This window comes from Triturus cristatus, chromosome 1_2, assembly GCF_964204655.1.
Source record: "Triturus cristatus chromosome 1_2, aTriCri1.1, whole genome shotgun sequence".
In the NCBI taxonomy this organism is placed as follows: Eukaryota; Metazoa; Chordata; class Amphibia; order Caudata; family Salamandridae; genus Triturus; species Triturus cristatus.
Window position 1 is genome coordinate 371305880 of NC_140580.1, and position 27147 is coordinate 371333026.

Here is a 27147-nt window from a genome sequence, read left to right on the forward strand (position 1 = left end):
TCTGCCTAACCAGGCCCAGGGCCAGTGCCAAGCTGAAAGGAACACATTAGAATACAGTTAAAACACCCAACATACACTAGGGTACACTATGGTATGGTGGGGTACCCCTGTAATTGGCATGACCTACCCCATAAGCCCCTAGTATCTAATAGGGCAGGGGATTGAAACTACCTAGAAGTCGCCAGTACCCTGGGGTATGGTAGTTTAGAGGCCAGCAGCTTTTTCTGCACTAGCATGTGTGCAGTGCTGAAGCCTGAGGTCAGTTTAAAAGCAGCACTGGGTGCCAGGACTGCTTTGAAACAGTAAATTGCTGGTCAAATTCGACTTTGATACTAGAAACACAGTAAAAGGAGAATCTGCAATATTTCTACAGATTCAGAACCCCTAAAGTCTCCCCTAGTTGCACAGGGGGTGGGGGGTCCTGTAGAAATTAGGGAAATACTTATAAAATATGTTTTTATAAGCCCTGGTTTTAGAAGACTGGCCCAAGTCATTTTCCCCATTGCAAACCCCATAGCCCATAGGTTAACGTAGTAGGAAGTTAATGATTAATAAATATTGATAGGAGAGGACTAGCCGGACCATTCAAAGACTTCCCAGAATGGTAGTAGTAAATCCAACAATATTATATTGTTGAATTTCTCCTAAAGTGTACATACAAGAAGTTATAAGATTTTCTTGTTTATAAGTCCAAATTCAACCTTCCAGTGGTCTGCCCTGATTGGTCAGAGTTAAGTGGATTAGCCAGGCTGCTTTGAAGAGGTGATAAAGAACCACTCTGCTGGGAGGGCAGTGTGCTGGTCTATAGGTATGCCAGGCCAGGAGGTGGAGTCATAAACTATGCTCTTCAAAGGCAGAGGGGAGGTCTGGGTTTCGGTTTCACTCTGACACTCTTGACCAGGAGTCAGGGCTAGGCTTAAGGAAGGTATGTGCAGATGGTAGGGGGAGAGTCCATGGAAATAAGCCATCCCAGGGGGTGTGTTTAGCTAGCTCTTACCTCCTTGCTGGAAAATCAGCCATTATGGATGTGGAAGAATGATGCACTCTGGGACAACAAAATGCCACACTCTGCAGGATGTGGTCATCACTAGGAGGAGTTACCCTGCTTTCATTGGTCAGAGGTGGCCTGTGGCTTGACCCAGAGAATTTTGAATAAGTATCTGAGAGGGGCAGAGCCCTCCAGATCTGCTGCTTGAAACTTACTGAAGCAAGACGTGCCCTGCTGCGAAGTTCTGCTGTGCAAAGACTTCTAAGGCCTGACCTCTGAAAACTGCATCATCTGAAAACTGCAGCCCTGTGGATTACCTTGCTACAAAAGGACTAGGAAGTAGACTCCCTGCAAGCTAAAGGTTAACAGAGCTCACCTGGACATCCCCACAAAGAATCCCCAGCCTGGAGTACCAGTGGATTTGAAAGAGTTTTGTTCAAGTGGATTGTGGAATTGAAGTTTCACACTTTCAAGGACCCTCTTGGAGATTCCAGAACCTTGGACTGTGTGTTGGATACTTTGGGACCCGCAAGCAGAACTTCAGGAAGGAGTTCTAACTGGACCCGCCTGCTGGAGAAGGCGGCACTGCACAGTGGTGAGACATTCTCCAGAACCGTTTCTAAAGGTGTGTCCCTGTCAGAGAAAACGAAATGACTAAAAGGGGCACTGTTGGTTTCTAAGCACTAGAAAGTGACTAATCTTTAAAAATTCATACCTCTGGTTCCCCACAGTGAATTTTTTTCGTTTTGGTGTCATTTAAAAGATAAAAATATTACCTATTTTTATAAATTGGTGTTGGATTTTTATTTTGTGTTGTGTCTTGATTATTTACTGAAATGGTGTTTTTGAATGCTTTACATACCTGTCTTTGAAGTTAAGCCTGTCTGCTCGCAGCCACGTTACCAAGGGTTGAGCATAGGAATAATTTTCTAAGACCTATGCTGGGTCCTATCATGTGTTAGTGGCCGTATTGCCAGTGGCAGGCCTACATTTGCCCCTACCAATAACCCACTTTCCAGCAAATATACAACTGGAGAAGTGGAAAATAAGCCTTGCTAACCTATTTTTACATCTATATAGGCTGTGTCCCATTCCATCTCAGGAAAAGCCTTCTCGTAATCTTGTTCCTAACAAGCTCTTATCTGTAGTGTACACTGGGTCGATCTGCCTTCAGGACCTTATAAAAAAACTGAGATGAGCCAGCATTCCTTTATAAGAGATATGATTTCTTTGAATAAGCTTGACTCATTCAGCTTTCTGATGAAATCCAACCAAACTAGATGGGTTGCTTTTGCAAGTCTGGCATACATTATAAAGTGCCCCTGTTTCACTACGAATTGCCCATGAGCTTTTTCCCCATCATCAACTCATCACCGGTATATCCTTCAGTTTTATTAAGTGTGGCAACCTCCACAGGACCTTTGGACAATCTGGGATTGTCTTAAATACTCATTGTCGAGCTCCATCAGGTCAGAATATGTCATAATTTCAAAAGCTAAATTTGTCGGTAGGCCATGCAAATAAGAAAAGGGCAATGTACTGACCTTCAAATTTGCACGCAACACAATAGGATGCTCTCTGTTTGGTGATACACATTTGTGGGGACTAGGTGGTCTCAGCAATGGCAATGTGCATTCTATAAGAAAACATCAAATAACTTGCCAAATGTACTGAATGACTAACACACATATTTCTATTTTACATCTTGAAACCATTGATACCATCCTTTCCTACCTGTCATGCATTTATGGTGACCGGTGAACATAATAAAATGCAATGCATGGTTAGTGATGAATATTAATTTGTATTGGGGATACAGTATGCAGTTCAAAAATGCATTTGGGAATAAAGTGCAGCCTGAACAGAGCTGTGATACGGTGCTTTTAAGTGGAAAAACACATCCCATAACCTGGAATGAAATAATCTTAGAACTGAAGTAAAAACATACAGCTTGTCTTCCATGATGATTCTTACAGAGCAATTAAACAGACCATATACAGGCAGTCTCCACAGATTGTTAGGCATATACAAGTTGCCCATGGCTTTCTGCATATGGTTTGGTGCCTTGTGTTTGGAACACCAACAGGGACCACCACACAAAGGGCAACCTAAACAGCAGAAGCAGTAAGGGGTGACCATGAGCATGGGCTGACTCTGGTGGTGATTGATTTGGTTGCTAGAAACGGACTCACTAATTAACTCAAAAGAGTTGGAAGAGCTCTAAAGAGTCATGAGCAAAATGTCTGGAGTTACAGATTTGAACACTGGGCCTCCGCCACTGTTGTAACCACTACTGACCAACCCCATCAGTTATATATAAAGTGAGTACTGTTTTAGTTTAAATTTAACAGACAGAATGTCAGGGATCTCTAAATTGATTTAGTACACCGTTTGATTGGGAATACTCTGAGTCACTATGCTTTGAATTCGGAAATTTTGATTGATTCATTCATTTATGACTTCCTAAAGCACGCAGACAGTCCCCGGCACTTTGAGCTATGACTATTCAGAGATGCAGAAAGTTAGGAGAAATGCAGGAATGTTTTCAACTTCCCAAGGAAGAATGGTCTAGGGTTGAACAAAGGTTTATTGGAAGAGAGTTCCAGAAAACAGAGGACTCGTATGATAAGGAGAGCCCCCTAGCGAAGTACTGTGCATCTGTTTGACCATACGAAGATCTGAAGAGGCATGTCTTCGAGCTTGGACAAGCACATAATGTCTGAGTTTGTTGTAGAGATACACTGGTCTACTGGAGTAAAATGTATGGTGGGCTAAGCAAAGGGGCTAAAGGTCAATGCATTCCAGAATGTGAAGCCAATGATAGGGGTCACGATTTCTACAGCCTAAATATTGAAAAGTGTCAATATTTAGAACCATAACTGATGCGTCTCATCGTTAGGCCCACATTTCTTTTGACAGATCATTAAAACAGCTGCTCATAAAATCTAGTGGATGACTGCTTCTATGGATTATTCTGCTTCTTTAGCAGGTATTCACCCTGACAAATTTCTTAAATGGTTTTATTTGATCGGTCAGTGTAGTATTTGCTGGGTGTACTCTTGTGTGTGAAGCATGCTTGTCTGGGGTGGTTGTTTTTCTTGGAAAGGGCACTGAGAGAGAGGGGTGATAGTGGGACCCCTTTACAAAATTAACAGGAGGAATATTCTGTGATATCACCACCGTGATTACCACAAAGGCCTTTGATGCAGGCATCCTCCTGACCCAGGTACATAACAAACAGCCAGAATCATTTTGAGCTGGTAAAACGTTTTGAACACCTCTCAATTTTAGGCCCTGAGTGACAGAACTCATATGGTGATTTAAAATACACCACAGAACACCGTTAAAGCAGTGCCACCTGGAACTTCTGTTCACACCCTTGTCACCAACACGTGGTTGGTTCATGCAGGTAAAGTCCTGTTCAGAGGTGGTTCTTGCTGGTCAAACATTAGACAAATGTACTGTTTTTGTTCTCCCATGTACATGGACTGAAAAAGCTAGATGCACTTGTACACTGCCCGACACTTAATTCCAAATCAATTCTGCTATGAGACAGATGCTCAGCTAAGTAGTACGTAAAATTCTAGAACCCTAGTCTGACACTAGTCTGAACTGGAAACACCTTACTGTTGGCATAGCATATTGCAACTTAACTGTTAGCGTCTCGATTCAGAGCACAACAGAGCGAAAAAAAATAATATTGATTGCCATTTGAGGCATGCTATCATCTGACAGAACTGGCTGCTATGATTATTATAAACTTTCCCTAAACTTGCTTTACAATGCATTGTCAATATAATATATTGATAATAACAGATGGTTGGAGATATTTCCATCTTATGGTGAGGTTTAGTATAAAGCTACTAGTGATGAATGTGATAAATATTCCCGAACGATATTAATTCATGACTACAAAATCAATTATCTTAAATTTCACTAAATATTTTTTCTCCTGCTGGTGGAAGAAGATGCTACTTTTCCGGTAGGTGGGGCTTAAGCCATGCAGTGCCTTGAATGTGTGTTTGAGGAGTTTGAAATGAGTGCGTTTGTGTATCTGGAGCTCCATGAGGTGTGGTGTGTTGTGAGATCTGTGTGGAAGGTTGAGAATAAATCTGGCTGCCGAGATCTGGATGGTTGGTAGCCTTCTGGCTAGGCGCTTGGTGATCCTGGCATGAAGTGTGTTCCCATAGTTGACCTTGCTGGAGACGAGGGTGTGGGTGAAGGTTTCTCTGGTATTGCTTGGGAGCCATTTGAAGATCTTCCTCAGCATCTTCAGGGTGATTCAACTGTGATTTAGAATAGGTCAATAAACCCATTCTGTATGTTTGTATGGTATTTCTAGAGCGAAACTGTTACTCCAAAGAATGTCCTGTTGCTGATGCAGAAGGAGTGGTTAAGCGAAGGAGAAGGATGATAAGGACTAGAGTTTAGGGAAGAGCCACGTTTTGAGATTTTCCCAGAATGGGGGGTAGCCTCGATGCGTCTGAGTTCCAAAGGAAGTTTATTCCATTCTCTGAGTTGGAAATGCATCTGTGACTCACAAAATGATTTTTGTGGTTGCAAGCCCTGTGATTTTGTGAAGTGCACTGTTTGCAACCGCTAAATGGCTTTGTGCTTCGTATCCTTTGCCAGTTTCATCAACATCTCTACACAAAATCTTTTTGTACGGGTGCCATTATATTTACTGCCCATCCACAAATCCCTTATCACCCTACTATGAGTATTTTGAGGTAAAGGGCTCTACCAGGGTGACCAAATGCTCTGAAGCAGGGCTATGATTACATGCCTCAATTGATTTGAAAATGTTGCAAAAGGTTACGTAAGTGTTGTGGTTCATAAATACTGTATACTGTCAAGTCCAGAGAATTGTAGAAATAAAACGTATGCAACAGACAAGCTGTTCTTATGGGTGTATGTAATTTGTAACGCTTGTGTTGTTACGAGTATTTCCTTGTGACTCAAGCATAATATAAACATCCGCAAGTGTGAGTCTACACATGTATGGTATTTGCATATATGGGACACTTAGGGCTTAAATATTAGCCCTGCTGTATTTATTGCATTAATACTGCAACCAATATTACCAAACCCAGGAGTACTGGTAATCCTAAATAGAGGCATTACTGGTGGATTAGAAATTATCTATCTGTACGCCCCTAGTAAATGTAGAATTACATACAGAAATCAGTACAACAGCCCTAATTTCCACATGTAAACCTTTATCTTATTTTGGGTCTTGTTCATGGAGTTTGTTCAACCAGGTTTGACCTGGAGGATTTGTCTCCAGAAAATCAGTACAGTATTACTGCAAGAGATAATACCATGCACCTTGCAATGCCGGTTTGGGCTGTTTGGCCCCCAAAACAGTACCACAAGGCCTATCTTACTTTATAAACTAATGAAATGTGAAAATATTTGACTGTATTAATTCTAAATAAATGATTTTCTAATTACATGTTGCCCTTTAGTATACCTGTTCTGAAAAATCTAGATGCATTGATAAACCTCCCTACACTTTATGCCTTAAGCCATTTCAATTCTGGTATAATACAGGTGCTCAGAGAAGTGTAGAAAGGAAATTCCTAGAGGTCTGCAATCATCCACAAAACATACTAGTTTGTGAATAATAACTGTTGAACTTGGCCCTTTCTGGCTAAAGTTCCCTAAACCTTTTGCCTTGCCCCTAGACCTTTTTTCTGACATGGTGTTGCCAACTAGATGCTTTGGGCACTGCTGATCAGTGTCAAAGTGCAAGTGCTCCCTGTATAAAGTGTAATGGTAATTGGTTGTCCATAATTGGCATGTATGTTTGTCTTACTAGTAAAGTCCCTGGTAAAGTGCACTATGTGTGCCAGGGCTGGTAATACAAATGCTATTCGTGGGCCTGCAGCACTAATTGTGCCACCCACATAAGTAGCCCTGAAAAGAGATCTCAGGCCTGCCACTGCAGTGCCTGCGTGCAGTTTGTTAAACTGCCTTGTTGTCCTGACATGTGCACCCACTAGCCAGGCCTTACCCTTCCCTTTTTATGCACATCAGACACCCCTATGGTAGGCCCAAGGTACCCGCCTGGGCAGGGTATAGTGTATGTGAAAGGTAGGACATGTACTAAGGTGTGTACCATGTCCTGACAGTGAAATACTCTCCATTTCGTTTTTCACTGTTGCAAGGCCATCCTTCCCATAGGACAGAATGGGGGAGGCTGTGTAATATATTTCCAGCCTATCTTCCCATAGGTTTAAGATGGAGAGGTGAAGTTTAGTGTGCCTGAAATCACAATTAAATAAAACAGAACTGGTTTGGACAGGGGTCAGTGCCCCCTGAACACAAAGCCTTCAAAGACATTTAGGAGTATAACTGTGAGAGCTGAAACCTCTGAACTTTGGACTGATCAAGTCTGAAAAGGATTGAAACTACTTTGCGTCAAGAGGAACCTCTGCCAAGGAAGAACAGCTTAAGAGACTGAAGAGAAGGACTGACCCTTGCTGTGTGTTCTGGGGCTGGCCTGCAGTGTGCTGCTTTAACTAAGGAGAGGCTAAAGGACTTTGCTGTTTGCTGTGTCCTGAAGTAAAGTGTCTCCAAGGGCCCGAGGAGAGCTGGCTCCATGTTGTGGAAACTCAGGAACATAAAAGTTTCTAGGTGTGTCTCAGCGATGCTGTGTGCTTCGTGCAGCCTGAGACCTCCGTAGGAACTGCCCCGTGATCATGTGCACCCGGAGTCTAAGTGAGTCTCAGCGACGCTGTGTGCGTGTGCTTCGTGCAGCCTGAGACCTTCGTGAGGATTGCCCTGTGATCGTGTATACCCAGAGCTCAAGTGAGTCTCAGCGATGCTGTGTGCATGTGCCCTGTTGCAGCCTGAGACCTTCGTGAGAATTTCCCCATGACTGTGTGTCCTTGGAGCAGTCTTGCTCTCGGCTTCGATCGACAGCGTGGCCAGAAGTGCTGCGATCGTCATTGCCATCGGCCCGGAATAGCATCCCCAGAGGAGCTGTGAGAAGTCACCGCCGCCGGCCCGAGCCTCCCTTTGCGAAGGAGAAACCTCGAACCAACACCGTTGGGGGTCCGAGTTCCACTGTCCAAGATCAACAAAGTCGAACCGGAGGCCCAAGCCGAGAGGAGAGGAGAGTGGGATCACACCCCCCAAGTAACGCTCAGCAAGTGTGCATGGCGTCGCCTGGGGCGGGGTGCGGGCTACGAGAGAAACGCTCTCTGCCTTTCCCATCTGTGCAGCGCGAGCCTCCGCTCAAGTCTGTATCGCGGCCCGTACGTGCCGAGGAGTGGCAGTACCGGGGCCGGAGTGTGGAACCGCACTTTGTTTTCCATCATAACAGTGTTGGGGGAATGTTTTGGCAGTAGCTGACCGCAAGTCAGTAAGAGTGGCATAGAGACTGTCCAGAGCACCGCGATCGGTGCCGAAGTACATTATTTTTGCATTACGAACTACCTGATTCTTGCATTACGAAGTACATTATTTTTGTATTACGAACTGCCAGATTATTGCATTACGAAGTGCCTTATTTTTGCATTATGAATTGCCCGATTGTTGCATTACGATGTGCATTATTTTTGCATTACGGACTGCCTGATTGTTGCATTATGAATTACATTATTTTTGCATTACGAACTGCCTGATTGGTGCATTACGAATTGCCTGATTCTTGCATTACGAACTGCATAGCATTGCATTAGGACTGCATTAGATCATCGAGAATGGCTCATTAAAACTGCAAGAACCTACAAGTACTTGCTGGCCTAATAACAGGCAAGGTGAAATATTACAAATACGCATATGTTGGATTTTTATTGTTTGGTCTCATCGTATCTTTTCTTTATAAACATATCATTGTTTTTATGAGACTTGTGTGGTGTCCATTTGTGGTGTTATCACTGTGTTACTGTGAGCGTGGTTGCAAATACTTTACATATCTGCCTTGGAGATGAGCCTGGCTGCTCGTGCCAAGCTACCGAGGGGGTGAGCAGGGGCTATCTGAGAAGGTGTCCTTCCTTTCCCTGACTGAGAAGCAAGGGTCCCTATTTGAACTAAGGTACCTCCTCAGCCAACTAGAGACCCCCAGTTCTAACAATAACCAAGTTCACAGTTAATTTATGTAATCCCTTCTCCGATACTCACTAGTATATGGCTACTTTTCCAATCCTGGTACGCATTTCCACGACACTTGAATACATCACACAGACCCTTTATAAGCATGCATTTCATATACATATTTACTGCATTACATGATGTATACTTCACGCATGAAGAATATTGGCATTCTCTCGTGACTTTTTTTATGTTAAAAAGCATGAAATAAACTGAGAATTAGCATATATACACATATTTAAGAGCTGCTTGTGGTGACTCCTAAGTTATGGTTCAATATGTCGTTCAATCTAAAAAAAGGCTATCATAGATTTCTTAGAACTTTGATACAATTTGTAGAATGTGCACTACATCTTACAAAAAGGTATACGTCCTCATGTGTTTGATCTTGGGACGTTTTGGAAAGAGAGGTCAGGCAGGGACAAATATTATGAGGGTCGAAATGTATTTTATTTAGTTTCCCACAAGAAACAGATATATGATGTGACAAAAAAACAGTGGGCAGATCACAGTCAAATGTGTTGTGAATAAAAAATATGGGAGCGACCCCACTGCCCAAGAGACAGGGTACCACAAATGTGTGAAAATAGAGATTCTCTTGGGTAAGTTTACCCCCCTAGATCACAATTATACAGACTCAAACCAAATTTTCACACAAACTTAGCTTAAGTTCCGAAACACCCAAATAAATGGCCGCATATAACTCAAAGAAAAAGAAACTAAATCAGATTAAAATTAATCTTGTAATTTATTGACAAAAATATATCCACATATCTTATAACCCTACAAGTGAGTTCAAAGGTACATATAGCATAAAATTCATAAACATACAATATAAAATTATCTATTATTAGAGAGCGAAGATGTAATGTGAAATCAATATATTCATCACAGAATGGTGTAATTCCCGTATAAATCAATTTAATTAGGATATGTGAGTCTCAGCTCACTTAAATCCAATTCAAAAAATAAAAGGAACCCGCATGGATGTAGCTGAATTTCCAGTGAATCAAAGGAACCAGTTCTGGTTGCTCACCCGGCAACTGACCGCATCGCATGATCAAGGTGCACTTTAAAAGAAATCTTCAATAAGAAAAACTAAGCTGTTCATTGAAAATTCAGCTATACCCATGCGGGTTCCTTTGATTCACTGAATTGGATTTAAGTGAGCTGAGACCCACATATTCTAATGACATTGTGCGATAATTGAGGTGCACTGTAAAAGAAATCTTCAACAAAGTTGATCGTTGGAAATTCAGCTACATCCATGCGGGTTCCTTTGATTTTTTTTATCGGATTTAAGTGAGCTGAGACTCACATATCCTAATTAATTTGTGCAATAATTGAGGACCCTGAAGCTTGAAAGAAGAGGGATATTAAGGCACTCTATCAAGAGAGTATATATGAAACAGAACATCTCTATGTATCTGTCCTTGTGAGTGTACTCCACCCTTTGGGAGGGTTTTTTAATTGTTTAGAAAAATTGGAGAGTTTTTACATTTTGTCCTGATGAAGGTGGGATCCAAATAAGAACTTACCACCGAAACGCGTCGACGCCTGTGCAATTCAGAATTGGTCTAAATTCCAGAAACTGTTTCATGTGTTGATCTATTGCTTAAAAAATAGACCTGTGATACATTGATTTATACGGGAATTACACCATTCTGTGATGAATATATTGATTTCACATTACATCTTCGCTCTCTAATAATAGATAATTTTATATTGTTTGTTTATGAATTTTATGCTATATGTACCTTTGAACTCACTTGTAGGGTTATAAGATATGTGGATATATTTTTGTCAATAAATTACAAGATTAATTTTAATCTGATTTAGTTTCTTTTTCTTTGAGTTATATGCGGCCATTTATTTGGGTGTTTCGGAACTTAAGCTAAGTTTGTGTGAATATTTGGTTTGAGTCTGTATAATTGTGATCTAGGGGGTTAAACTTACCCAAGAGAACCTCTATTTTCACACAAATGTGTTGTGAAGACAGAGGTTACTATATCATGTGTGCTTTTCGAACAGCATGTAATTATGCGATGTTGCGTAATAGCGTAATTTCCGAAATTTTGCATATCAAGCTTAATACAAAATATCGAAATGACTGTAGCATAACAGAAATTACACCCAGGCATCTTTAGATGATGAACTGGTTTGAGGATCAAAAATTAGAATGATAAATCAGATGTGTTTTCTAAAGACACAAAAATCCTATTGGCCATTTGCTGCACTGGCCATTAAAAGATTCTCAATCTTCAAAAACAAATTGATGTGGCCATGTGGGGGCAGTTTGAACACACCCACTCAACCTAAGAAGGACCAGGGAACATCCCATGTAAGGGAGCATTGCCAGTATGGCACCCTCCTATCTTCCCACAAAGCTTAAAGTAAAACATACAATACAAAGGCTAGAAAACTGAACTCAGACTTCATGAACCTGCAACAGAAAATGGAAATGTCCCTGTGTGCTTCTCTAGGGTTCAGGGATACACACGCCCATAATGATGATCAAGGAGGGATGGCGCCCCACTTCGTCATGACTGAGCAACTAAAGGCCAAGAGGTCAGACTGGAAACCATGTGGCCATCTGCCAGCCAATTCATTGCCCTTGACAGTTTCTTATATTGGTACACGGTAAGCAAAGTTTGAGGCTGAAGCTCCAGGCCCTCTTGCTCTTTTCAGTTCCCTGGTCTTGCCCAAGGGACAGAAAGCAGTATTTGTGCACCACCCTTTCAGTACTCCTCTCTTGCTACCTCTTTGCAAATTGGGGGTAGGGCAGTTGTAGCCTCCTGGTGTTATTGAGGACCTCATGACACATGCTAATGAACTGTGATTGGGTGTTGTATCCTGGGATAATATTAACAGGCGTTACCTCTCCTGGCATACATTTTCCCTTTGTGATACAGTGTATTGGACAGGCACTGCTTCTCTTGTGGTCCAAATGTATTTGCCAGCTGCGCCTCAATGTTTTGCATTGGACGCAGTGCTTTCTCACAGACACATGAATGATTTGAGGCTGCGGAGTGGTAGAGTACCACGGCAGATCCGTTCCCCTTCAGAAATGCCTGTTAATCCAGCCTTCTAGCAGCCTCTGCAAGAGGAACTTCAGGAAGAAGTTGCAGAAGTTTGGAGCAACTTTTGGGAAAAGCGCCATAAGGTGACCGACCAGTTGAAGAGTCAGGCCGCTGACGTCGAACTGGCCTGGATTTCAGGTTTGTCCCGCTGAAAGTTGTGGAGTTCAAGACTTCCAGGATTTTACATAGGGCTCACACTGAGCCAAGCAGCCGTCGTCGACTCGAATCCCAGCCTGAAGAGGAGCCTCGCCTGACGATGAGAGAAAATCCTCCAGAAAAGTTTCTACGTGTGAAGGTAAAGGTTTGACTGGGGTTTACCGCTTGGTGTATCTGACCACGGCTCCATCGTTGTCGGCCTCAAACTTTGACTTTGTCTCGGTCAAGTGCGACCAGATGTCTCAAGTTGGCGCTATATGTTTTAAAGCACTAGAAAGTGTTTATTCTTTAAAAATTCATCTCTCTGGTTCCCTATATTGATTCTTTTTCGTTTTGGTGTCCTTTTAATAAAAAAACAAATCCAATTTTTATAAATTGGCTGTGAATTTTCATTGGTTGTTGTGTCTTACTTATTTAATGTATTGTTGTTTTTAAATGCTTCACACACATGTCTTGTAAGTTAAGCCTGCCTGCTAGCAGCTGCTATCAAGGGTTGAGCCATGGGCTAATGTATTGAGACCTTGACTGTACCTTATATTGCATTGGTGGCCTTATTGCTAGTGTTATGTTCACACCAATAATCCACCTTCCAACGCAAATCTATAAAAAAGCTAAGTCTGTTGCAGTTCACTGAAGTTACATCTACATCTATTCAAACAGTACTGTAGCCAAAACACGTTGTAAGTCACACACTACACATTCCCACTCACACGTAGTGCCAGTGAATCACATAGAAATTAATGGAGGCAAGAAATCACAATTGAAAATGTCAAAATAAAATTTAAAAAAATCAAGAAATGTAAGACTTTTCAGACACCTTACAAATCATACTGAAAAAAATTAAATCGATGATTAAAAATAAAATATCTAAATCCAATTTTAACCAAGGGGCGATTATGATGTCGGTCGGAGATCCTCAAATCGCAGGTCAGTGGCTTTCCAACCGACATCTCCGGTTTCAATTATGGCCGCCTAATAACAATGTCGGCGGTCAGAATTGAAACGGCCGGTCATTCCGGCTGGATTCTGATGGGTTCATGGAGCCCGTCGGCCAGTCAGAGGCCCCACCGTAATCCCGGACTATGGCATTTCCGCCGTTGGGATTACAATGTTGGTTTCTGACAGGCTTTCAATGTCGGGCTTTCCGAAATGGAAAGCCTGTTGGAAAGCGAATTTGGCCTCCGGCTGGGGGGTGAGTAGTCCCTGCACCGTGTGTCAGGCACCTTGAGGTGCCTGCCACCTGGTGGAGGGATTAACAGAAACTCTAATTTCTCCAAGGAACCTTGTGCTACAGCTGGTTTACGGCCGCAGTACAAGCTCCCATAGAGAAATGGGAGTATACGACCGCACCATGTGCGGTCACATAGTAATGGTAGTGTCAGGACAGCTGACCAGAGGTCGGTTGGTCTCGAGACGGCGGCGATGCCGGCCCGACATTGTTATCAGGCCCCAAATTGTCAAATAACTTTAACACACAATTAAGTTACATTGTAAAAATGTAAAGATTGCAAATGTACTTAGACTAGTAAAAATACACAACTTATCTGACATCCAACATTACATTACACACACTCAAAGAAACATCATAACACATTGTGTTTCCCACAAAATACATGAACGATGGCAGACAACATAAATGTAGCTGCTGTCTAGCTCCACAAAGAAGAGGACGGCAGCACCAAAAGACTGGGCTGCAATTGTGTGCTTCCAAGTGTGCTGATTGTCAGGGGTGGGTGAGTTTCCTTAGGTGATGGTGTTTCTTAATACTTTTCAATCGCAGTCCTACATAGTGCAGGTGGAGATCTCCACTAATGGTTCATAGAACCTTTGGACAATTTATGCCTAAAATACACCCATAAAATTACTAATAATAACGTTATTGTAATATTTTGAGACTTCCGTGTCCCCACCCCCTCATGTAAGGTGGTGGTACACATACTCCTATTACAAGGTGTTAATCTCCATCTCGGTTTGCGGATTGCACCTAGGCAGAGATGAAACCCTGGTGGAGGCATAAATCTACATGTATGTAGATCTGTGCATGGAGATGTATCTAATTTCAGCAGAACATCTATATTCTGACACATTTTCTGCAGTCTTTCAACTAGTTTTTTCTTATCCATGTAGATATATATGGCTTGTGCAGCAGCAGTTATCCACTACATCTATATCACCTGGGTGGCTGTTTAAATGCTGAAATGAAAGTTCAGCCTTAGTACTGCAATTCACAAAAAAGTATTAAATCTGCATCAATAAAAGTGCTTCCACGAGTAAGGGAAAGTATACTAATTTTTCAAGTTACAAATATTGACAGTGATGCAGCTGTAGACTTGCACCAGTTGCAGGCTTCCAAGTGTAGTAATGTCATGTGCCATTTTTAGGTTGGGCTGTAGCCAGCTGTATCTGTCTTTCAAAACTTTTGTTGCCAATTCTTTCAAATATACATTGAGTTGGCGTTGGCTCTGCCCAGAAGAGTAATTTCACCTCATGCTATTGCTTATTTGGTTATTCTACCCTTCATGGAGTGCTTGCATTGAAATGCTTGAGGGTCTTTCACATCTAAAAATAACCCTCAACCATCACACTTTTGCCACATTATATTTTTTAACTCATACTTGTGATATATCAATACCAATCCAACACTAATAACATTACCACCAACACCAATTCAAATACCCTACACCACAACACAAATACCCCAATACCACCAGACACCACCAATACCACTACCAACCACCAATATCACGACCCCAAATTCAACTACCAATATCACCACGGGAAATATAACCAACAATACTATCTCCATCAAAATCACCACCAATAACACACCCATCACCAATTCTATAACACCACCAATAACGCTGATACTACCACCATCAATACCACACCACCTCCAATACCACAAATAGCACATCACCATCAATATCACCAATACCACACCACAATCAATGCAACCACTACCTCAACAAATACCACCACCAATACCACAACCTGTAACAGACTACCAATACCACACCATCACAATATCAGCAATACCATCAGTGGCGTTTTAAGGATTTTAGGGCCACCTGTTCGTAACAACTTTGAAATATATTACCCATTTTCTGCTAATTGAAGCCCACATGATGCAAACAAACTTTCAGAAACGAGGTTCACACAAAAAAAGTTGAAATAAGCTTTCTGTGGGCCTCAACAATCCTTGAAATGACACTGGGCAAAGAGAGACAGATTCAGAGGTAGAGGTAGAAAGAGAGAGGATGAGATATAGAAAAACACAGAGGTGAGCTTAAGAGAGACAATATTTACTTTTCCAGAGGGGCCCTTGGAAGGTGGGGTGACTATGCCTTAAAACATCGCTGAATACCATCACCACCACCAAAAACACAACACTGCCACAATACCACCATTACTACCAACACTACAACCAATACCACCACCAACACTGCTGATACCACCACCACCAATAACACAACACTGCCACGATACCACCATTACTGCCAACACTACAACCAACACCACCACAACACTGCTGATACCACCACCACCAATACCACCATCACAACCACAATATCACCAATAAAGATGCCAATTCCTCACCGCAACCATTAATACCATCCATCAAAATACCACCACCAGCAATACCTCCACCACCCTACCGAGCACTTGCAAAGGCAGTAGGTCTGCCTTTCATGTGCTATCGCATGGAAATACATTTCTGATTGTATGTATATTCATAACCTACTGGTTATGCCAGTGCTTTGTACATGTGCTAATTCCACAATTTGGAACTGTATGCAGTTTTTTTTATTTGCTTTTCACATTTTTCACTGTGGAGAAACATGAGTATGATTCATCCTACTTTTTAATCGCCGTCCATTTTTTATAGTAGAATGGAGGTTCTTTTTTTTATCACTTTCGCAGGGAATGACATACTTGTTATTTAAAACTGTGAAATGTATTAGATTTTCTGTATGTAATTATTTGTTTGATTGTTTTATGGCTCAAGAATCCGAAATAATTACATTGTTATATCACCACATCACAAATGGGCAGCAACACCCAAAGAAAAGTTCATTGTTAAACAATCCTAAAGAACAGTCTATATACCGAGATAACACAAGGGTCATGATTAATAATTAGGCCATGCAGTCATAAAAGAATAAATTGACACTCTGGAAAATAAGACAGGTAATTTATGCTCGACAATAACATTTTTTTTTAAAAATCTCTTTCATCGGAGACCACTGATCGACCTTTGATGCTGATAGTATTCATACGCAAAGAGCATCTGGCTGCACGCGCCACGACCCTTACCTCTGCAGCTGACGCCGTCAGGCTGTGAGCCTTGGCCGTATGCTGGGGACGCATCTCTGGGTCCAAGCACCTGCCCACTCTCCTCGTGGTTTGACAGAACGGCGGGGCACAGGTCGGTTTCTAAGGTCTGCAGCTTCAGAAAGGAGTTCTGTAAACAAAAGCAGAACATCGAGGCTAAGACACAGAAGAGCAGGTGTGTGCACAGAGGTGTGTCCGCTCCCTTTGCCTGTTTGGTCTGTGTCTAGTGGCCGCTCTTAAAGGGATTCTCACAACCAGATGAAATGTTCAGCAATCCATGTGGGCGCTGGGATTCTGCAGTTATGAAACTCCTCATTTAAATAGATTCGTGACACGCGTTAGTGGTGATTCCGTCAGCAGCACCCAATGGCTCTTATTGACCAATCGGCCTCTGGCGGGAGGGGGGGGGGGGGGGGGGAGTATAAAAGGCGGGGGGAGGGCGCCCACGGAACTGTTGTGGTGACGCGGAGGCATTCAACGCGCATTTCATTCAGTAAACAGGCTTAGCGTCTAGCGGTACTCCCCGCCCACCATTCATAAATATAGTCTGCTTACACACTATGCAGTATTCTGGAAGAGAACAAAGAGAAACACCCAACACCTGCAATAAGACACTTTTGAATATACAGTCTATTTCCCTCACAAGTAGAATGATGTTGCGTTCTTGAACTGTAAGGCTGCCGTGTGCAGTGTAAGAACGGTTGCTGTAACACATCACTGGATTACAGCATATAGATATAGGAATATCGCCCGAGCCAGTTTTCTCCTAGCCACGTTTTCCATCGTGTACACTGAGTCTGCAGCGAGTAATGTTTATCCCTCCTCCCGACAGGACCGTCGTGCCGTGATGCAAATGCGTGGAAGCCCCGGCACCGGTTTGCGCGCCTCGATGAGTCATGCCCGGCTCCCTACGTGCTCAATTACTTTCCCTCCAGGGACGGGCAGAGAGCAGTGGAAGACGCAAGCAAATGCACAGTACTGCACGTCCATGCCGAAGCACTGGACTCGCGCAAGAACAAAAAGCATCAAAGCTGCCACGCCTCCGTCATTCCATCGTGCATAAACCTAGCTGCAAAATAAACATGTACATTGAAAAGCCTTTCTTATTTTTGGCATTTTTTGATGACAAAATGCCGCAAATACTAACAGTGATCATTATTTGTAATGAGTCCTAGCAGATGCTGGGCTAAACGTAGCGTTCATAAAAAAAATAGTAATTCAGAAAGTGTCATTTGGTAATGTGCGTTTGTTACAGACTATATACCTTGCAATTATCTACGATGCTCAAGATGGTGTCTTTTGTATTGTGCATGTACATAAATGCACGCAGTAAACAGGCACACGTTATCATGAAGTCTAGCAAAAATGCACACCCGTGCACACAGTGCAGCAAAGATACAGACAACAATGAACACAGCCAGTTATCCACCACTCTGGGCACCAGAAGGCAAAGGGTTATGGACACAAGGGAAGCACCAGATGATTCATAGTGTAGTGCACAAGGTGATGTGCATCAGGTGGCTCATGGCATGACTGGCTCGTGGTGATGCACAGCAGAGAAGCGCAGGGATATATGCTCAAGGGATGCCCACAATCTCGTCATCAGGGCAACATTACTAATGCATCTAAGGGACCCACTGTGTGATGCTCTTCAAGGGGCACTGGGCGATGTCCGGCTGATGTGTCGCAGGGGAGTTCTGGGTGATGCACCTCATGAGAGCACTGGGTACGTGCATCAGGGGAGCACTGGGTGTTGTATACGAGATGCAAACTGGGTGATGTACCGTTCAGAAGCGCAGGAATGTGTGCATTATATGGAAACATGCCGATACGCAACATTGAACCGGGTACAATGGTTTCACATGGTGTTGTGCAACAGGCGAGACACAATTGGTGGCAAATGCTGATGTCACACTGGATCAGGTTGTCCATCATCAGTCATGAGCAGGTCATCCAGTCCTACTTTGTCTCTGTGTTTTAAGACTGGAAGTGTTATTCTCAATAAAAATGCAGAACTACTGTGGCCAAGCTCTGCATCCAACCCCCTGCAGGCAGCCTCCCCCCCACCAAGTTGCATACAGCCTTTCTACTATGCACGGCGTGGGGTTGGCTGCCTGCAAACCTCCACACCCCAACGGACAGCCGGTCCCCCGGCAGTAGGCAGCATGGGGTTGGCTACAGGCAGCCAATGCATCACCACATATGGCTGAAGGCAGCCAATCCCTTGGTATGCATGGCCTTTGGCCGTGTGCAGCGTGCTGTTGACTGCAGGGCCTGACCTGCGCCCATCTCCCCTTCCGGGCATAGCCTTGGGCCATGCGCGGGATGTGGTTGGCTACGGTCAGCCAATGCCTCCCATGGCCAATCGCCTGTCTGTGGAAACCCACTGCAGACACTCATGCACAGCCTCTTTTTAAAAATATTTTTCACAATCCCATGAGGGACCTGCAGAAGCCAGCAAATCCCCCTGCAATTCTGTGGAACTCCAGCAAGAATCCAGGAGCTTTGCTGGCTCCCACAGACATCCGCGGGATTGTGAAAATGCAAAGAAATATAAAGTTTTACATTTAGGCTCTGGGACCCCTCACATGGTCCAGGGGGTCATGGTACCTCTGCCCTGCCTCCTTATACTTTATTATTTAAACATTTTCAGGACACAGGAACAAAGTCCCATGTCCTGAAATGGCAGCTGCAGCATTTCTCTTCATGTTGGAGCCAGCCAATCAGAATGAGAGCGCCAGTGGGACACAAAGCCCCCTCAGACAATCAGACCACTCTATTCTTTGAATTTGCATGATAGCAGAGCTCTCGCGAATGTCCGGTGAAACCGTACCGTCCAGGTATGCAAAGTATTTGAACTTTAATTTCTCAAAAACTACTGATGGATTTACATAAATTTACAAAAACCGCACTTTCTGAACCAATATCTAGCTTTCTGACAAAGTTGGTGTAATTCCGTTCAGCCAATTTCATGCTATCGCTGTTCAATTTCCCTATAGAAAAATAAAGGGGAAAATTAAGTTTAGGGACTCCAAGTTTTCTACGTCGTCCTGCTTAATGGATTACACAAAACTTTCAATGAAGGAGCTGAGGTGAATGAAAGTTTTTTTTTTTTTTTGGAACGCTTTGTGAAGATTCATAAAAAGGGCAACAAAGTTATTAGCAAAACAAAAAATGCATTTAATATGTTAACTTGGTCCTCACTGTGAGAAGTTGGCCTGGTATATGCTGTCCACTAGTTATACTGGGCACCCTGTGCCAGTCCAAACAACCCCTTATTGGTTATAGGTTAAAGACAACCTTTATTGAAAGCTATCCTAGTGGTAGCTATGGAGAGCAGCCTTCAGGCTAAGTCTTGAAGGAATGTAAAGCATCTTGTTTTACCAGTCTATATTCTCTTGAGTGCCTAAATGAAAGATATCCACACCAGATATATATATATAAAATATATGTATTTATTACTAAACACACCCTCCTAGTCTTTTTATGAGGCTAGAGGTCAAAACACATAAGTTGCACTTAAAATATTACAGTAAAATAGCACAAATAAACGTCAGGTCCTAGGGGCGAGCCAAACCATATACTAAAATAGTGGTATAAGAACCACCACTTAACTAGACACAAGGCCTAGAGACTGTAGAATCGCAGGGACCTCAAGGAACCGCCCAAGGTAGTGACACAGGGGACCCACGGGGGCCGTGTGCAGTGTGTGAACACAGCCGCGAGCTCCCGTTAGCTTCTATGGGAAAAGTCGCGGTTAGATTTTTAAAGATTAGGGACACTTAGGATTGATTCAGGACCAAACCCTTTTGGACTTAGACAGTTCTAGGGTCAACACCCACGGGAGCACCGGAGTACTCGTTTTACCTCACCCAGGGAAGCCGGGTGCATAGGTGTCAAATGGCGCGTCGTCGATTCCAATGGGAGCTGGCAAAGAAGTGCTGCTGCCGGGAAGATGCGAAGTGTCCGAAGAGATCCAAGCCTGGATCGAAGATGAGAAGAACCTGAAAGCAGAGGGGACAGAGTCTGGGTCACTAGCCAGTGACCAGGAAGGCGATAGGCAGATGCCCACCAATGTTGGGTGATTTCAGGGGAAGGAGGTGAAACTTGACTCTTCAGCCACGAGGACCAGGAGGTGTCGAGGATGACCAGGAGCTGGATTCAAGCTGTCCCAGAAAGGATGTCGAGTGCTGCAGCGTCGGTACCTGGATTGGACACAACATGCCTTGGCAACAGCAACCCACGCAGAAAGAGAAGAAATGCTTCGGTGCAGACCAGCAAGGTCTGAGGGACTCACCATTTGGTTAGGAGTCGAGGCACATCTGGCGCAACTAGGGAAGCCCAAGGAAATTCAGAGTTACCCCCTCAGAGACCCACCAGTCGACGGACCAGGGATCGCAAAGGGACCTCAAGACGAAACACAAAATGGCGGCCCACGGGTCACTCGGGGTGACTCAGCCAACAATCTTCGGTGGATTCAGTGCTCAAGGTGGGGGCTACAAGTAAGCCTAAGCACGACTTCAAGAGACGTTGAGAAGTCAATGCACTTGCAAAAGTGCACGGTGACCAGGAGTACCGGTTCCACACTACTCACGAGGGCTGCGGGTCTCAGCTTTGCTGGGGACTCGGGTCAGCCTCTGAGATGTCTGGAAATCCTCTTCCTGGGCTGCAAATACTTCGGAGTCTGGCAGGAGCTTCAGAAATGCAGACCGGCAAATTGCTTTGTTGGTGCCTGCCAAGGGAGATTTCTTCAGTCCTCTAGTCTTGAGTAGAGCGTCGAAGGTCCAGGATTCAGCTTCAGAGTTTCGTCCAGGGATATCTAAAGTTCTGGTTACAGAGGTTCCTTACTTATACGTAAGGAAGGGTTTGGACAAGCTCTGGGGGTCCACCTATGGGAGGGTTTGGAAAGAGGGGTGGCTACACCCATTTCCTTTGTCCAGTTTCACGTCACAGCAGGGTCTGGAAGCCCCTGAACTGGTTTGAGCTGGACTATGCACAGGGACACCAAATGTGCCCCCAGTGCAGGACTTCAAAGCACTCAGAGTGTGCTCCCACCCAGCCCCAATACACAAAAGCCTGTCTGGGAGGTGGTTACACCTCCCTGTGACAGGAAACCTATTGTCCAGGCCTCCCCTGCCGGAGTTTCGGTCAGCAGCAGTTAACTGTTAAATTTCTACCGGGTAACCCAGTACTGCCATGTCTCTCCCTCTAGAAGGGTGGGATCATACTCCCACAGCAGTTACTGGTGTGGGTGTATGATTCAAAGGTGTTTGACACCAAACACAATATGTTTCCGTGCAGCCAGTCCAAAGTTAGCATTTACCGTTTGGTTATAATGCACTTAAGAGTATATGGTCAGTCTGCACCACTGACAACCCTGGAGAAGAGATTCCGAAGGCTGCAGAGGGGCTCAGCTCATGCCTGGGCACCCTCTCACATATAACCAAGCACTCTGCCTTCAGGATTGTTAAGGCTTTCCATAGGAGTGACTGATAGGTTTGTATGTGCAGTGATAGGTGAGGTATAGTGAACCTATACCTCAGTAAGGGGTGCATGCACCACCTTACCCAGGATGCAGTAGCAGACCTGTGGTGTCATTTTGGGTGGCTTTCCAGGGGTGGCATAATACATGCTTCAGCCCCTGGTAGGCCTCTAGGGTACCTATGCCATGGGTACATAGTATACCATATACTAGGGACTTACAAGGGTACCCCAGTATCCAATCTGGAGTGTACCTAAAGTACCTGCAATCAATTTAGAGAGGAAGCAGCTAGGCTGGGGCCCTAGATAGCAGGGTCCCAGCCAGACTAAATATGAAAAACAGTGAAACACCAGCAAAAAGTGGGGGTAACTTGTGAAGCAGATCCTACTCTCCTACACTCACTATAACTATACAGTTGCGGCCACCACTGGGCTATGGACATATATTTATATATCAGTGTATATATATATGCACTAAAAAAAACACAAGTTTCAGGGATGTTATAGTTAGGGATTAGCATCTAAAAAACCTTAGAAATTAATTGAAAAACCACATGTTTCAGGGACGTTATGGTTAGGCTGACATTTCACTCGTACAAAAACAGAGAAATTCGGCCGTTATAGTTAGCTGAGCCAACTATAACTCACACCTCTGCAATGCACTGCTGATGACTTCACATATTACATCACTCATGACATGGTCAGTGACATCACTGATGACATATCAAATGAAATCACTGATGACATCCAGTGACTGAGTGTTTTATAAACAAAAAAAGAATTTTATATATATACGCCAAGGTGTATTGAAGAATGAGTGGCTCTATGAGTGTCTGAATTTATGATTTAGTGGGTGTGTGACTGACTGTATAAGTGAGTGATTAAACGTGTCTTAGTGAATGCATGGGTAAATGACTAAACTGTGTGAATGTCTGTATCAGTCTGTCAGTTGGTGTGTAAGTGGCTGAATGACTTGGTGAGTAGCTACACGAGTGCCTATTTGGGTTAATGATTGGTTGTCTGAGTACCTATATGGGTGCTTGACTGTCTGTGGAGGTTGGGGGTGTGACTCCCTGCATGGATATGTGAGTGGGTGATTCACTGGGTGTATGGGTTCATGAGTGCATCTGCAAGGGGCTGTATGGGTGAGTGAGTGTAGGTATGGCAGTGTTGGTGAGTGAATGGATGTCTCAGTGTTATATGTGTAAGTAACTATATATGTGAAAGGCAGTATATGTGAGTGTTGAAGTATATATATATATTTTTAAATTTATTTAATGCAATTTTATATAGCACGAACATTACCTGAAGGTGTCAGAGCACTTTACAAATGAACCAGTTGCGTAACATTGGACTATGGATTAAAAAAGTTACATAAGAGATATAAACAGAAAAAAATTGCAAATGTACAAGTTGTACAGTCACTCAAGGAAGAGATACAAACATATAAATTCACTCAGGATTACATTTTAACAGTGATTAGGCTTGGACAATTATATATTACATATTTACATAGCAGGAAATTCTTGCCATCGTTCAGCCAGGTGTTCAGGTGGTGTTGGAAGGAAGGCGCTGACCAACAGTGAGGATCAGTCCGAGTGTCAGTTGCAGCCGCAAGATGGAGGGTCCAGGTCATGGAGGTAAATACCTCACAACAAAATGGCGGGCAATTCAAGCAAAACCGAACCGGCTGAAAAGTCAGAGAGAACACCTACCCCTGAATGGGAAGGCAAAGTAACCAAATTTTGAAGGAGGAACAGCAGGGTGTTGTCGATCACTCGCCGAGCATCGAAAGGAAGGGGAGAAGGAATGGCAGTTGCGGGGTCAGGAGGGCGTGACACAGCCAAAGGGGAGAACAAGCTCGCAAAGACGGGCTTCTGCATCGTGGCACTCACCAGGAAACTTTGTCCGGTGTCGCAAGATCCACACGATTCGACTGCAGCCCCAGAGCGGCACCGCCAGAAGACAGGAGTTCGCAACAAAGGTCTGGGAAGGCAAGCGTAGAACGGCGGGACCACCCGGTCTGCAGTGTCAGGTATCAGCTGCAGTGAGGCAGACAGGCAGCCGACAAACCCACCGGAGTTCACAAGAAGGCGGGGGAAGAAAGGAGGACCAGCGGAGTGATGAGGGGCACTGATGTCCAGCTGTGTAGGTGACGGCAGCGGCGGTGTACAGCTCCACCGGACATCGGCCATGTTGCTCGAATGCCGCCGCCGGAACACCCCGACCACGAATCCACCGGACATCTCGAGTCCAGAAAAGGGATATCAGAGAGGCGAGGACCGCAGGCAAACCGGACCCCCTGTAAGTAGAAAAGATCCGAGGGGGGGACATTTTAAGGGAGTTAAGCCAAAAAAGGCAATCCCTGGCCGGTAGCTCCCAGCCGGAGCTCCTCACCAGTTGGCCATCTTGGTAGACATTCTTATATAATATAAATATATATAGGTTCACTATTCATTCTTATATAGTATATAAGTGACCATATGCGAGAGTGAGTGATTGTGAGAGTGGCTGTATGGATGAGTGTGTGCTGGCGTCAGTGATTGTAGTAGAGAGTAAGTGTGTGTTACTATCCATATGACTAAGTGAGGTGGTGTGTGTATAACTGTATAGGTGAGTAAATGGCACTGTGATTGATTCTTTGGGTGACTAACTAGGTGTGTGAGTAACTGGGTGAGTGGTGGTATGTGAGTGTCTGTATGGGTGTACCAGTGCATAGATCAGGGGCTGTATTGATGAGTGACTCCATGTATGAGTGACTGTATGGGTTAATGAGTAGATGTGTGTGTAGACCTATCAGTGATTGGATATGTACTAACTGGTATTGGTGCGTCTATGGTTTCGAAAATGGTAGTCTGTATTTTAGAGGGGGTGTATCAAAGGTTGTATTAGGATGTGAGGAGGTGCATCAGATATTAAGTGGATGGTGTCATCAGTGATATCATCAGTGATGTCATCAGTGATGTCACTGACCATGTCATGAGTGATGTAATATGTGATGTCATCAGCAGTGCATTGCGGGGGCGCGAGTTATAGTTTGCTCGGCCGAATTTCTCTGTTTTTGTACAAGTGAAATATTAGCCTAACTATAACGTCCCTGAAACCTGTGGTTTTTTCAATGAATTTCTAAGGTTTTTTAAATGCTAATCCCCAACTATAATGTCCCTGGAACCTGTGGCTTTATCAGTGAATTTCTAAGGTTTTTTTAATGCTAATTTCCAACTATGCCTACATAGGTAGATAATGTACAGAAAGAGGAAAAAAGGCACGGAAAGAAGCAAGAGAAGAGCAGAAAGAGGGAAGAGAGGTGCAGAAAGAGGAAGAAAGGTGCAGAAAGAAGCAAGACAAATGCAGAGAGAAGGCCACAGGAGTCCAGAAAGAGGAAGAAAGGTGGAGAAATAAGCAAGAGAAGTGCAGAAAGAAGCAACAGATGTGCAAAAAGAGGCCTACGTTGACTGTACTTTTCCACAGGCTCAAACAAAGTAGCCTAATCACTAATCCTTCTCCCAAGATGTGTTAACATTCACTTTTCTCTTGTAGGTTCACTATTCACTGACTGCTCACAATGATAGGGGTACCAAATGTAAAACAATAATCCTAACCATATCACTGTTGTAAGTCTCACCAAGTTTGTGAAGGTATGCATGCATGCGTCTGTGCTTTTACCTAGTGACATGTTACAAACATACAAATACTTGAATACTTGAGTTTCAAACACCACACTCTGTAAATTTGTGTACAAAAAGATGTATATATTTCTTTCTACTCATAATACAGGGCACATTGGAATTCAATGGTATACTTGAGGGGCTCTATAACATCTATATACATAAGATGTCTGCCTGTGCAACCGAAAGACATAGCAGAACTAAGAAGATTTGACCACGTATAAGAGAAGCTACCCGCTTTTTAAGTTACCATCTTCCGATGCATAACACGTGAGAATACATGTACAAGTAGACATATACCTCAGTCACGAGAGCACACAGACCTTTAAACTTGACAACATGCACTTCCCATTTGAATACAGAAACAAGCGAGAGAAGTACAGAATGAAGCAAGAGAATTGCAAAAAATAACAAGAGGTGCAGAAAGAGTAAGACATGTGCAGAAAGAGGCACGAGAAGTGTAGAAAGAGGCAAGAGAGGTGCAGAAAGAGGCAAGAGAGGTGCAGAAAGAGGGAAGAGGGATGCAGAAAGAAGCTAGAGAGGTACAGAAAGAAGCAAGAGAAGTGCAGAATGAAGCCACAGGGGTGCAGATAGATGCAAGAGAGTTGCAGTAACAGGCAAAAGAGGTGCAGAAAATGGGAACTGGAGTAGACAGAAGCAAGAGAGGTACAGAAAGAGTAGAGGGGTGCAGAAAGAGGCAAGAGGGATGCAGACATTTGCAAGAGAGGTGCAGAAAGAAGCAAGAGCGGTGCAGAAAGAACCAACAGAGGTGCAGAAAGAGGCAAGAGGGGTGCAGAAAGAGGCAAGAGAACTGCAGAAAGAGGCAAGAGAGGTACAGAAAGAGGGAAGAGGGGTGCAGAAAGACGGAAGAAGGGTGCAGAAAGAGGCAAGAGGGGAGCAGAAAGAAGCAAAAGGGGTGCAGAAAGAAGCAAAAGATGTGCAGAAACAAGCAACAGAGGCGCAGAAACAAGCAACAGAAGTGCATAAAGAGGCAAGAGAAGTGCAGAAAGAGGCAAGAGAAGTGCAGAAAGAGGCAAGAGAGGTGCAGAAACAGGCAGGAGAGGTACAGGAAGAGGGATCAGGGGTGCAGAAAGAGGCAAGAGAGGTGCAGAAAGAGGCAAAAGAGGTGTAGAAAGAGGCAAGTGAGGTGCAGAAATGGGGTGGGTGGGGTTGGGTGGCTCTCGCTGGAGGCAGGGTGCTGCCTGGGGCAGTGGGCCTTTGGGGCTCCCCTCGGCCCCCAACAATGATGCAGTGGGAACCCTGTGTGGTTGCCAGGGACCCCACCCTTTACTGGCCGGGCCCCAGGTATGGGGTCCCTGGGGCAGAAGTAGGCCCCAGGAGG

General features: G+C 43.9%; 1 protein-coding gene across 2 annotated transcripts in view; it reads right to left on the reverse strand.

Annotated features, from left to right (window-relative positions):
* Nucleotides 1-27147, reverse strand: part of FAM13C (family with sequence similarity 13 member C) — an 841555-nt gene that overhangs the window by 270575 nt on the left and 543833 nt on the right. For both annotated transcript variants that reach the window (XM_085604789.1, XM_085604792.1), the window contains one exon: nt 16639-16786. In XM_085604789.1, coding sequence (XP_085460915.1) covers nt 16639-16786 — 148 coding nt within the window. The remainder of the gene's footprint in view (nt 1-16638; nt 16787-27147) is intronic.